Here is a 15,130-nt window from a genome sequence, read left to right as displayed (position 1 = left end):
TTTTATCCGAGCACCAAAGGTGGTTCCTGGTTCCCCACCAGGAGAGTCAGACCTAGGAGTGAGCTTTGAACACTACTTGATATGATCCCAGAACAAAACAAACAAAAAGGAACAACCAAAAATCTCCCCAATTAATCCTGACTCAGGGTAATAACCAAAACCTATTCTTAGATCCAAGATACAACTCTTAGAGTTTAAAAAATAATTTAATTTCATAATCACCAACTAAAAGACCAAGGTTTATAGTAAACCTCTTCTGTCATATTCATATTGAGCATGATTATACATTGGTATATTATCTAATACTGCATATTAATGACACATTATCTTTTTTATTTCCAGGGATATTATGACACAATGGATGCTGGCTACATGGATGAAGAAGGCTATTTGTATGTTATGTCTCGAGTTGATGATGTAATAAATGTAGCAGGTCATAGAATTTCTGCTGGTGCCATTGAAGAGGTATTCATGATTCTACCTGCAATATTATTATACACTTCCTTTAAAGGAGAGCTCATGTACAATATATCCTCTGCTGTCACTTCTCTCTGTTTTTTTTAAAATAATTTTTATTGTGACCAAAGTAATTTACAAATGTTTCACAGTAATATTTAAGGTACATACTGACAATGAGTGAGGGGCATTCCCACCACCAGTGTTGTCTTCCCTCCACCCTGTTCCCAGCACTCATCCCATATTTCCCTCATTTGTTTCCTGACTGCTAGTGTAACTGCTCCTCTCTGTGTATAGCTTGTTGTAGATTGGGTATCTATTCTGTTGTTATTGACTTTGGGTTTGGTGTTTGAGTCTGATCATTTTTATTGCCACTCAATGTTCATATGACTGTTTGGTCCTGGTACACTCCATATTTCCCCCCCTTAATTCATGAGACAGAATAAGCTCACTCAAGTTATTTGGTTCTGTTGGAAAAAAATAAAAAGAAGTGGGAGGATTCCATCTAGAGGTTATAAATATCAATTTAAAAGAAGAAAGGGAAAAAAGGAGAAAAAACAAAAAACAATAAAACAGCACCTACAAAAAAAGCACTCAGCTACTAAAAACAACAACCATCATATAATAACCAAGAGAATGAAATAAAATAAAAATAATAAAAAAGAAGAAGAAAAGAAAAAGAAAAATAGAAAAGAGAAGAAAATGAATAAAAAGAAGATAGAGATAAAAAATAAAAAAATGAAGGAAGGAAGGCTGGTATGGCAAGGTTTTGTGCTTTTTTTTTTTTTTTTTTGCATAGGCACAGTAAGTGTTGGGGAAATTAGAAAGGGAATTTCCTTGGAATACAAGATACAGGGTTTCTCTGCCCTTGAAGCATACTGCCATGGGAACAACTAAAGGCTCCATACACACTCTTTTTCACACCCCATGGTCTTTTTGTTGTGCCAGGAAACTTTCTGCTCAATTGTGGATGATAAAATTTGGCCTCTGTAGGTAGAAATCTTGGTATTTGCACAGGTCATAGGACAAAGGCTAGGATAAATTCTTTCTTCCTGGGATAAAAGCTCAGTTCAAAACCAGGGCACAGAGATTGTATAGCCTGTCATTCTTACCCCAAAATTCACCAGCAATATAATTATGGCACCATTCCCTTTTGTATAGGCATTTTAAGGAAATCTTATGCACAGAAACAAGCTCTTATCTACTAGGGATAAGAACCCATACATTTTATAATACAGGGGCGCCTCCCACCCTGATCATGTGTCATATGGGCCCAACTTAGACTTCATGTGATAGGACAGTGACAGTCTATCTCAGAACCCCAGATCCCAGATGTAGAACCAACAAAGTTCCCTGCAACACCACCAGGAACTAAACTCCTTGTCATTTCTTCTTATATACATTTCCTATCTTTACACTTCTTCTATTCCAAGCCTCTGTAGTAGTGAGTAATTTTAAGTGTTCTCACATTTATAATTTTTGGATTTGCAAATATATTTGCTTTCTGCAATGTGCTACATGGTTGCTAGAAGCTTCTTGCTTTGCTTCTGCTGGAATAATCTGATGTGTTTGCCATCTTCAAGCGATATGTAGATATATTCTATAATACTCTTACACTGAGAATTTTCTTCCACTACAAGTTAGGCAAATTTCCCAGAAAAGGGTCTGAATGTTTTTTTCTTTATTATTATTCATCTATTTGTTATATAATGCTATGTTCTTGTTCTTGTATAGATTCTTGGAATCAACAACAGCAGAAAGCTTTCAACTCTACCAAAGAATTTTCTTTGTATTCTCATCTGTCTTTTCTGTAACCCTGATAGCAGCTGACTTTTTTCTGTTGTTTTGTCTTTTTCCTTTTCCACAATATGATAGCAATGGAAAAATATAGTATGTAGCATTTTGAAAATGGGTTATAAATAATGGGTTATATATAAAATCACTCAATGTTTTCTCTGATGTGTGTAAGTAACTTGTCATTTTATATGCTATGAACTATGTTCTGTGGATGTACAAGTCAGTTTCTATTAATGATATTTATATTATTTCTGGTTTAGAATAATCATGTTATGATGCCAAATACATTCATCTATATGATTTTGTGCAAACTGAGTTGTTCTCAAGGACAAATTCCTTTATTGAGTTTGCTGGCTTATACTGTGAGTAGAAGATATGTGTAGGCTTGTAAAATGTGCCAATCTGTTTTTCAAGGTTACACTGCTATTTTATATTTCCACTGGCAATATTTGAGAATTCATTCCCCCATCCTCATTAGTATTCAGGGTTGTTATTTTTCATTGTACAAAAGATTATAATAGATGTGAAATTTTATTTTATTGTGCTTTTTATTTCCTTTTTTGGTCATGGCTAATATACTCTTGGACATCTTTTCACATGCCTGCTTGCAATTCTTATCTTTTTTTGGTGAAATATCTACTAAAATATTCTATCCATTTTTATAAGTGAGTTTCCTTTCTTATGAATAATTTTGAGAAAAGTCTAGATATTCAAAGGACATTGTGTTTGGTGTATGATTTGTACTTTTTTATTTTGCAGCCTGTGTCTGGCCTTGCTTTTTATCTTAAAACTGTTCATAACAGGGTGGAGGGATAGCATAGCAGTAGGGCATTTGCCTTGCATGGAGATCCAGGATAGACAGTTATTGGAATCCCAGCATCCCATATGATCCTCCATGCCTACCAGGAGCGATTTCTGAGCACAGAGCCAGGAATGGCCCCTGAGCGCAGCTAGGTGTGACACACACACACACACACACACACACACACACACACACACACACACACACACACAAACAAACAAACAAATAAAAATGCAACAAAACAAAACAAATAAAAAATAACTTTTCATAACAGAGAGAAAGTATTTTCTTTCTTTTCTTTCTTTTCATTTTTTTTCTTTTTCTTTTCCTTTTTTTTTTGTTTTTTTTTGGGCCACACCCGGCAGTGCTCAGGGGTCACTCCTGGCGGTCTGCTCAGAAATAGCTCCTGGCAGGCATGGGGGAGCATATGAGACACCGGGATTTGGACCAACCACCTTTGGTCCTGGATCAGCTGCTTGCAAGGCAAACGCCGCTGTGCTATCTCTCTGGGCCCGAGAAAGTATTTTTCTTATTGAAGAAGTCTTGGCATCATATCTAATCAAATTATTAATACCAGGTCATAAATATTTTCTCATATTTTACTTATATATTTTATATTTATTAAGTTTTCATAATTTTTATTTTATTTTATTTTATTTTATTATTTATTATTCTTTTATTATTATTATTATAAATAATTATATATTTTTATCTAATCCTTATGAGAGAAATGCAAAAATACAGGTCATAAAATATTTTTATTTGTTTATTTTTATTTATTTATTTATAATTTTTAAAGGGCCACACCTGGTGACTCTTAGGGATTATTGCTGGTTATGTGCTCATAAATCTCTCCTGGCTTGGGGGACCATCTGGGACGCCAAGGATCAAACTGAAATCCATCCTGTGTCAGCAGCATGCAAAGCAATTGCCCTACAGCTGCACCATTGCTCCAGCCCTTATTTATTTTTTAATAATTAATTTATTTAAACACATGATTACAAATATGTTCATAGTTGGGTTTCAGTAATAAAATATACAGACCCCCTTCATCAGTGCAAGTTTTCCACCAATAATGTTCCCACTTCCCTTGCCTGTCTTTGGGACAGGCATTCTATTTTTCTCTCACTATAATTGTCATGGTAGTTATTAGTGTAGCTATTTCTCTAACTGTGCTTATCACTCTTTGTGGTGAGGTGGTCTTTCCAGTCTTTATCTGTATTGTTTCTGGGTATCAATACCTTATTGTCTTGATTTTTTTTCAATCCACAGATGATAGAAATAATTCTATTTCTATGTCTCTCTCTTACTTATTTCAGTCAGCATAAGAGTCTTCATGTTCCATAAATAGGCAAATTTCATGTCTTCATTTTTCCTCACAGATGCATAGTATTCCATTGTGTAGGATGTACCACTGTCTCTTTAGACACTCTTATTGTCAGGTTCCTGGGTTGTTCCTAGATTCTGGCTATTGCAAATAAAACTGCAATGAATATAGGAGTGGAGAGAGCATTTTTGTACTGTGTTTTTGTGTTGCTAGGGTATATCCTAGGAGTGGTATTACTGGATTATATGTTTTTTTTTTTTTTTCATGAATGTCCATCTTGTTTTCCAGAAAGGATGGCATTCCTACCAGTAGTGAATGAGAATTCTGTGCTCTCCACATACCCACCAGCACTGATTGTTCTTGTTTTTTTTTTTTTTTTGTTATGTATGCCTGTCTCTGTGGTGGTGTGAAATGGTACCTTATTGCTGCTTTGATTTGCATCTCCCTGATGATTAGTGATGTGGAGCATTTTTTCATATGGCTTATTGCGATATGTATTTCTTCATGAGAAAATAACTGTTTATTTCTTCTCCCTGGTTTTTGATGAGGTTAGATTTTTTTTCTTGTTAAGTTCTGTCAGTATCTTGTATGTCTGAGATGTTATCTACTGGGTATCTGATGAATGGTTTCCCCCATTCTATGGGTGGCATTTGTATCTTAGTCACTATTTTCTTTGAGGTGCAGAAGCTTTTCAGTTTAATATAGTCTCATTTGTTTATCTCTGTTTCCACTTTTTGAGCAGTGGTGTTTTCTCTTTGAAGATGCCGTTATTCGCAATGCTTAGTATCATGAAGTGTTTTTCCTATGTTTTCTTCTATTAATTTTATAGTTTCGCTCCTGATCAAAGTCTTTAATTCATTTTGAGTTGACCTTAGTGCATGATGTTAAAGGTCTAAAGTTGCTTTTTTGCATGTAGTTGGCCACTTATTGAAGATGCTTTTCTTGCTTCATATTGTATTTCTTGCCCCTTTATAGAATATTAATTGATTGTATGACTTTTTTTTTACTTATTTATTATTTAGTTTCGGGTTCAAAAGGTGGTGTTCAGAGGTTATTCTATGCCCTACACTCAGGAATTATACCTGGTGTCGCTCAGAGGACTATATAAGATGTCAAGAAATGAACCCAGTTCAGCCATATAGGAAAAGCACCCTACCCATTGTACTATTCTTCATACCTAATATTTTTATTTTTATATTTTTATTTAATATAGAGTGAAATATAAACCTTAAATATTTTCCTATATAGAGAGATACCAATTTTCTCTAACATTATTTATAGGAAGGATTGCTCCTTTATATTGAATTATATATACGTTCCCTTGTCAAAAATAAAATAACTTGTAATTGTGATCCTAATATTATATTTTTTCTGTTCTGTTGATTAATGTGCTTGCCTTTCACCAACAATATTATTTTTATACTGGAGTTTATATTATGCATTAAAGTTTAATGATGCCCATATTTGCTTATATTTTCATAATGACTTTGGAAGCTCTAGCTGCTTTATTAATGCATTTGTATTTTAGAATGATTTTTCAATATTTATTTATAAATAAGTAAATTTTTATAAATATTTATAAATCAAGGAATTCAATCAAGGAATTTGATTGAAATACCTTGAGGGTGGTGTTGGACCACACTTACACATCCAGAAATGTTCAGGGATTACTCCTGGCTATGTATTCAGATATTACATCTGACAGTCCATGTGCAGTACCATCTATTGAACCAGGATTGTGTGATTTCAAGACAAGTGCCCTCCCTGCTGCTCCCCCGACTACTTGAGTCCCTGGACTAAGATTGTTATAAGTTTATAGACCAGTTTGAGAGAAATTGGTACCTCAAACTTCTGATGAACTTTGTACATCTATTTGTTCAGGTATTTAAAGTATGCATCATAAGAATTTTATAATTTTAGTGAACATGTTTTGCTATATGTAAGCATTGTTCCTGTGTTATTGTAGAATGAATGCTGTATTAAGTGTTGATTTTTAAAAAGAATTTCATTATGGAGATAGTAGAAATACTGTTAACTTTTATATACTGATATTGAATCTTGGGATTCTGTTTATATAAATCAATTCTATTTAGGAGATGTTTGATAAATCCCTTGAAACTTCTATTATAGTATTTTCTGTATTATATACATAATTATACATAATTTCACTCCTTAATTTCTAATTTGATTGCCTTTTATGTCTTTTCTTCTTCATAAGAGTGATGAGAAAAGATATTCTGTCTTGTTTTCTACCATTAGTTTTCAAATTCCTGCCATGTTTGTTGCTTTAGGCAGAGGGATAATCAGTGTGTTGTTTTTGTTTTGTTTTGTTTTTGGGTCACACCCAGCAGCGCTCAGGGGTTACTCCATGCTCTATGCTCAGAAATCGCTCTTGGCAGGCTTGGGGGACCATATGGGATGCCAGGATTTGAACCACTGACCTTCTGTATGCAAGGCAAACACCTTACCTCCATGCTATTTCTCTGGCCCCCAGTGTGGTATTTTTTACCTGATGTTTTAATGACTATAGCTTTGTAATACAATTTAAAGCTGGGGATGTGATGGCCCCCATTTTTTTCCCCAAGGGATGATCTAGCTATTCACGGGTGTTTATTGTTCCAAATGAATCTCAAGAGTGTTTGATCCACTTCTTTGAAGAATGTCATGGGTATCCTAGTGTTTGATCCACTTCTTTGAAGAATGTCATGGGTATCCTTAGAGGGATTGCATTAAATCTGTACAATACTTTGGAAGTATTGTCATTTTAATGATGTTAATCCTCACAATCCATGAGCAGGGTATGTATCTTCATCTTCTTGTGTCCCCATTTATTTCTTGAAGCACAGTTTTGTAGTTTTCTTTGTATAAGTCCATCACCTCTTTAGTTAAGTTGACTCCAATATATTTGAGTTTGTTTGACACTAATGTGAATGGAATTGTTTTTTTAATGTCCATTTCTTCTCTTATCATTATTGGTGTACAAGAAGGCCATTGTTTTTGTGTGTTAATTTTGTAGCCTTCCACTTTGCTATATGAATCTATTTTTTTTTTTTTTTTTGGTTTTTGGGCCACACCCAGCGGTGCTCAGGGGTTACTCCTGGCTGTCTGCTCAGAAATAGCTCCTGGCAGGCACGAGGGACCATATGGGACACCGGGATTCGAACAAACCACCTTTGGTCCTGAATGGGCTGCTTGCAAGGCAAATGCCGCTGTGCTATCTCTTCGAGCCCATGAATCTATTCTTTCTAGAAGCTTTCTGGTAGTCTTTAGGGTTTTCTACGTATAGTATCATGTCATCTGCAAACAGTAAAAGCTTGACGTCTTTCTTTCTTTCCTATCTGGATGCCTTTGATATTTTTTTCTTGCTTAACTGTTATAGCAAGAACTTCCAGCACAATGTTGAATAGTAGTGGTGAGAGAGGGCAGACTTTTCTTATACCAGATTTTAGAGGAAAGGCTTTTAGTTTCTCTTCATTGAGAATAATATTTGCCATTGCTTGCCAGAGGGCCTTGACTATATTGAGAAAAATTCCTTGAATTCTCATCTTGATGAAATGTCTTTTTTGATCAAGAATGGGTGTTGGACCATATCGAATTCTTTCTCTGCATGTTGTGATATAACCATATAGTTTTTATTTTTATTTTTATATTTACTTTTTATTGTGGTCAAAGTTGCTAGTGCAACTGTTCTCCCCTTGTACAGCTTGTTGTATATTGGGTATCAATTTTGTCATTGAATTTAGATTTGATATTCATGTTTGATTAGTTTTTATTTCCACCAACTTTTTGATGATCATTTTAATTCCCTCAGTAGTGATGTGCCTGTTTAGATATGCTAGATCATCTTGGTTTAATCTTGGAAGATTATAACAGTTCAAGAATGTATTCATTTTTTCCAGAATCTCATGTTTTGTGGCATAGAGTTTCTCAAAGTAGTCTCTACTTACCATTTGAATCTTTGCAATATCTGTAGCAATCTCCCTTTTTTCATATCTAATCTGGTTTATAAAGTTTCTCCACTTTTTTGTGAGTTTTGATAGTTGCTGTTCAATTTCGTTTAATTTTTCGAAGAACCAACTGTTGTTTTTGTAAATCTTTTGGATTGTTTTTTTGATTTACACTTCAATGTTTTCTGCTCTAAGCTTTTTTAATTCCTTATGCCTACCTATTTAGGTTTGTTGATCATTTTGTAATTTTATAAACTGTGTCATTAAGCTTTTTATGTAGGCCCATTCTTCCTTTCTGATGTGTGCTTACAGAACTATACATTTTTTCTCTTAGTACCACTTTTGCTGTGTCCCATCAATGCTAATAATTTGTGTTCATTACCATTTGTTTCCAGGAATGTTCGCTTTCCTCTTTGATTTTATCTTTTTTTTTTTTTTTTGGCCACACCTGTTTGATGCTCAGGGTTTATTCCTGGCTAGTGCTCAGAAATTGCCCCTGGCTCGGGGGGACCATATGGGAAGCCGGGGGATTGAACTGTGGTCCTTCCTTGGCTAGCACTTGCAAGGCAGACACCTTACCTCTAGCGCCACCTCACTGGCCCCTGATTTTATCTCTAACCCACTGATTTTTCAGTAGTGAGCTGTTTAATTTCAGGTGTTAAAGCTTTTCTTTTGTGTTCCTTTGTAATTCACTTCTAATTTCAATGCCTTGTGATCTGAGAAGGTAGTCGGAACAATTTCTATCCTTTTGACTTAATGGAAATGTGTTTTATGGGCCAGCATGTGGTTTATCCTGGAGAGTGACCATGTGCATGGCAGAAGAATGTGTATCCAATTTTCTGGGGATGGAATGTCATATATATGTTGGAATTAAGTTCGCTGAGATAGTCCTCAGCCACCTCATGCAGAGAATCAGGAAGCCAAAAATGGAGGAATGCAGAGGCTTTTTAAAAGCACCTGGCACTAGTCTGGTACCACCTTTGTACCACCCTGGGACAGCCTACCTTGCCAGGAGCCTTGATGGGAATAAATCTACTAGGGTTTTCCTCAGCTTCCTCAAGCAGGGAATCAAGAACCTGGCCATGGAGCCTTGATGGGATTAAGTTCACTGGGGTTTTCCTCAGCCACCTCACACAGGCATCATGAAACCCATGTTATTTCTTAATAAAAAATAATTTTATGAACTATATGAGAAGATGTGAAAGTTATCTCAAAATTCTGTCAGCTAAAAACAAGGCTAATCACCTGCAACCTAATCACCTGCAATCTAAATTTATGCTTTTGTATTTTTTTTACTGTGTTGGCAAACATTGATTTTGCTTGTATGAACTTTTAATCTTTTGCTTTCAGAGATTAATAACAATATTCACCTGTACTTCTGTCAGATACACAGAATCAAAACCAAGAGATTATCTACACATTTCTCTTACTAGAAGTTGATATTCTTAGTTTGCTTTGGTATTTTTAGAAGTCAGAGGGAAATGTCAACTTGCCCAAATATACATGCTTTAATATGTTTTTCCTGATATCCTCCTCAATAGATGTAAAGAGAAAATTAGTCAGGCAATAGGAAGTTAAAAGGGAAAATTTAAATAAAGTATCAAAATGAGAGGTATCCTATAGGGTCTTTGAGTTCTTTGAGTACATCTCTCTCAGCCTTCACACTTTCTTCTAATGTTTACTTTGATATGAATGTGATGGTTAACTCCTATATCTAATAAGGAAATTAATGTCTTAGTTCATGTAAGGCTTGTCTTTCCTTAATTGGAATGCATTTAAGACTGGTAAATCAAGATATTTTACTGGATTTTTACCCCCAATTTCTAAAAGTGTACATAATAATTTGATATTTAATATATACATGAACTTTTTTATATTTAGGACATAAACAGCTTTTATTAATTGCCCCCAAATTGAGCATAATATTGAAATGCTTTCCAGCATAACCTATAGTGATTGCTGAACTTTTGTTTTCTTTTTGTTTGCTTGTTTGTTTTTTGACCACACTCAGTTGTGCTGAAGGCTTACTACTGGCTCTAAACTCAGGAAATACTCCTGGAGGACCTCTGGGCACCATATGGGGTGGCAGAAATTGAATTCAGGTTGGTTACATGCAAGACATGCTTTCTGCTTGCTGTATTATCGTACTGGTCCCTCAAATTTTTCAATTTTGATTTGCAACTTGAGAAACAATCTTGTGGAGGTTTCCTTTGCAGAAAACAAAATCATACTATTGTTTTTATGGGGTGAAAATACTCTGCTTTCTATTTTCTCCAAGATTTGACTAATCATATTGTCAAACTGAAAAAAGTCAAAAATAAATTATATTATAATATTGTATCAAGAACATTTCATGGAACTCCATATTCTTGTATATTCTTGTTATAAGAAAATTTCAGAGAGGCTTTTTTTTTAAATTTTAAGGGAACATTATCTTTACAGATTCTAACAAATGTAACCTCCTTGTGTAACTTATAATTATGTGTTAGCAGTTGATTAATTTTTAATAGAGTGGTACCCAACTAGTCACTTGAGATACCAATGGAAGTACAAAGTATTCTTAAACTAGGGCTGTGATCTGCTGCCTTGGTCTTGGGAGCCATAATAACTAGATGCCAAGGTCTGTTTACTGTTGTGGGTAAAGCCTTTCATGAAAACACACCTTCGGGGAATAAATTTGTTTTTATGCTTTTATTCTTTCACTGATAATTTAGTTTTATGATTGTTAAACATTTTGTGAATGTACTGAAGAAATCATGGATTAAAATATTGCATTTAAAGCCAACATATGCAGATATACAATCTATCCTTCTGAAGGGGGTTTTGGGTTTTTTGTTTTTATTTTTGTTTTGGGGCATCACCTTACACTGCTGCTCAGAAAATATTCCTGTCAGTGCTCAGGAAATATATCTAGTGGGGTTTGGAGGATCATCTCAGTGTACAGGGAATCAAAGCCATGTTGGGTGTATACAAGGCAAGTGCTATACCTAAGATACTATCATTTTGCCACCTATGTTTACTCTAACCAGTGTCATTGTTTTCTAAATTAGCAATTTTATTAGCTGTTTCAGAAATGATTACTTCAAGGTTGAATCTATTTCCTTAACTAGTGTAGTCAGCAAAGATGCCATGCAATTTTGATTTCATCCAGTTTTCAATGATGACTGGATTTGAATAGTTGAAAAATTGCTGAGTATTTTTCTGACTGCTGATCTGAATATTAATGAGGATACAGAATCTGACAATGTTCTAGCTGATTCTGATGTCAGAGAAAATTAAATAGCAGCCTCTCTCTTATCGTGGAAACAATGAATTCTACCAAAGAATGGCTGCTTGAATTTTATATGCTTGATTTCAACTAATTTTAATACTGAAAATTATAACTGAGAAACTTGTATAAGTTAACCCAATAAAACTCGGAAATTCTTTAGATCCATAAATATTCACACAAAAATGGCAGTGTATGGCAGCCATAGTATAGTGTACATAGTGTTTGCTTTGTACACAGCTAACTAATTTAATCTTCAGAATCCTATATAGTCCTTAAGTACAGTCAGGTTTCCTGAGTGCAGAGCTAAGAGTAATCCCTGAGCATTGCTTTTATTTGCAAACATAAAAGTCTCCAGGATTTAGGAAGATAAGATAGAGGGCCCAAAATAGCACATCTTGGATGCACATGAACTCAAGTTTGAGGTAAAACCAAATGACCCATGAATATTGTCAAGTATAACCCACCTGGACACCACCAAGTGTGGCCCTGGTTGCCCTCAGTAGCACTAAGCCTGAGGCATATCACATTATTGGACTTCATCACTGCACAGTCCAATCTGTTCACCTGAATACCTATATCTTCTCTCTCTCTCTCTCTCTCTCTCTCTCTCTCTCTCTCTCTTTCTCTCTCTCACACACACACACTTGATCACTTTACAGTACAATCTTGTCACCTGACACCAATCACACACACACACTCTGAAAACCAATCACACACACACACACACACACACACACACACACACACACACACACACCCTCAGATTCAACTTCTTTGACTCAGTTGTCTAAAAGGTATGCCAAGTGCATTCAGAATTGTTATAGCCACCATGCTCATTTGGTGTTTTCTGGTTTAGAAAGCACAGTTTTTGCCTTGCTGATCATGATAAAGAGAAAATAACTATTTCCAGCCTTCTTGCTTCACATTCATTTTATCATCCAAGTTCCTCCATTTTACTTCTTAAATAAACCACCAATAGAATTTCAGTTACTCTTTCTATTACTGTATATACAGTGATGTGTTATATAAATCATCCCAATGACTCTCTTGCATAACTTGCAGAATCATTCTCTTTTATTGTCCATAATGAAAGTAAAGCCCAACATAAGTTTTTGTTTATCCTGTTCCACTCTGATGTATGGACTAATCTGAAAAAGGCGATATAGTGTATGATTCTAACATATAATATTATAGAGTCATACTCTGAGGGGAGTACAGTGATAGCTGACTGCAATGTTTATCAGAATATTAGTGACAAGTGGGCAGGACACAGGAAACTTGGAGGCCATCAAAGTCTCTTTGTAAAGTGCTATAATGGGGAACTCATGTCATAAATCTGTAAATCCAGAAAGGCACAACACCAAAAAGTGAGCTCCCATGTAAATGATGAATGAGGTTTATAATAATGTGTCAGAGCAAGATTATTATATATATAATATATACATATAGATATATATATATATCTGTAGGGCAATATACCATTGCTCTTGAGGCCTTTTCTTAGTGAGGAAGCTGGGCATCTATGGAGGCAAAGGGATATGGAAATTACATATTTTTAATTAAATCATTTTTCTTTTGGTGGGGGCTCTGAACCATACCCTGCTGTGATTAGCTCTTAAACCTGGCTTTGTACTCAGAGATTATTCTCGATGGTGCTTGGAGAACTTAATTGTGAAGATTTAATTCTGGTTGGACACATTCAAAGTAAAAGTACTATGTGTCTCTCTGACCCTTCCATTCTGTTCTGATGGGAAAATGGAAGAAAAAACAGACTCACATACAAAACCACAAAAGGTATCTGTTCTGATCTTCCTAGGAAGTGCTTTGTATTTTTCTTCTCACTGTTGGGAGTTTTAACACAACTTCTCCAACCTCTGTAACTTCTTTTTATCTTATTATTATTCCCATTTTCTTTCTGTTTTCCATTTCTACTAATCTCCTATTAATTTGAATAATAAAACTTTTCTACAGAATTTTGTCTGGTTTCTCCTACTTGAAAACTCAGGGCTACTTCTGGCTCACCTATATTTCCTCTGCATTGTGACATTCCTCTGCATCGTGACGTTTTAAGGAAAAGCTTCTATGTGACCCATATCTTTTTCAAATTATTATTTAGTTTTAAATTTTGTCATAGCTCTTGTAAAACAAAATTTTTCTTCTGTGTAGATTTTCATAAAATTGATACAAAATTACTATTTAGGAGAGATAGCATGGAGGTAAGGTGTTTACCTTGCATACAGAGGGATGGTGGTTCGAATCCCGGCATCCTTTATGGGATTTTGTAAAACAAAATTTTTCTTCTATGTAGATTTTCATAAAATTGATACAAAATTATTATTTAGGGGGCCAGAGAGATAGCATGGAGGTAAGGCATTTACCTTGTATACAAAGGGATGGTGGTTCGAATCCCGGCATCCCTTATGGGATTTTGTAAAACAAAATTTTTCTTCTGTGTAGATTTTCATAAAATTGATACAAAATTATTATTTAGGGGGCCGGAGAGATAGCATAGAGGTAAGGCGTTTACTTTGCATACAGAGGGATGGTGGTTCGAATCCCGGCATCCTTTATGGTCCCCCAAGCCTGCTAGGAGCGATTTCTGAGTGTAGAGCCAGTACTAACCCCTGAGCACAGCCGGGTGTGACCCAAAAACCAAAAAACCAAAAAAAAAAAATATTATTTAGTAATGTCACTCTGTCCAACTAGATTGTAAATTGTATGAAACAATATTCAGCCTTGAGGGAGACACCTAGGAAATATTGGTGAAATGAATAAGCAGAAAAGAGATAGATGTCTCAATTGTTGCATTAATTATATATACATGTAATAATGTATATTAGCCATGTAATAATAAGATGTCTGTACATGTTATAGATATGCAGTCACTGAAATACCTATTACACTCTCAGAAATAATTTTTCCAATATTTACTTAGAAGCCACACATCACGGGGCCATAGAGTTATTAGTGTAGTAAGTTGGGCCTTGTACATAGTCCATCCCAGTTCAATTCCCCAGTATAATATGAGCACAGCCAGAGTGATCCCTAAGCATGAGGCAAGACTAGACCTGAGAACTAAGAAGTGTATCTTCAAACAAACTAATATGTCATGTTACAAATAAAATAATTTGTTGAATTCTGAATTTGTTTCTCTTTGTTTATTTTTGATTTGGGATCACACCTGCTGGTACTCAGGGGTTTCTCCTGACTCTGTACTCAGGAATCACTCCTGGCAGTACTTTGGGAATCATATTTGATGCTGGGGATCAAACCTAGGCCAGCTGTATGCAAGGCAAGTGCCATACCCACTGTATTCTGGTTCCATCTTTCAGTTTTGTTTATTTTTGTTGTTGTTATTGGCAACTATCACTTCACTTTCTATTCCTTGGGAGTCTGGAAATAATAAGTTTGCTCTGTCAAGTACTTAAAGTATCAGGTGAGGGTATAGAAACAGTTATTTGAGGTGGTTTTGATGATAAGGTTTCACTCCATTCCAGCTTCTTCAAGCTTTGGAAACATATTTGGACTGT

General features: G+C 35.1%; 1 protein-coding gene across 1 annotated transcript in view; it reads left to right on the top strand.

The window, feature by feature from the left end:
• Window positions 1–15,130, top strand: part of ACSS3 (acyl-CoA synthetase short chain family member 3) — a 238,668-nt gene that overhangs the window by 221,058 nt on the left and 2,480 nt on the right. The window contains exon 13 of the mRNA XM_049783383.1: window positions 343–465. Coding sequence (XP_049639340.1) covers window positions 343–465 — 123 coding nt within the window. The remainder of the gene's footprint in view (window positions 1–342; window positions 466–15,130) is intronic.

This window comes from Suncus etruscus, chromosome 11, assembly GCF_024139225.1.
Source record: "Suncus etruscus isolate mSunEtr1 chromosome 11, mSunEtr1.pri.cur, whole genome shotgun sequence".
Taxonomy (NCBI): Eukaryota; Metazoa; Chordata; class Mammalia; order Eulipotyphla; family Soricidae; genus Suncus; species Suncus etruscus.
The sequence above is the reverse complement of the archived record's forward strand: the minus strand, read 5'-3'. Positions and strand labels throughout refer to the sequence as shown.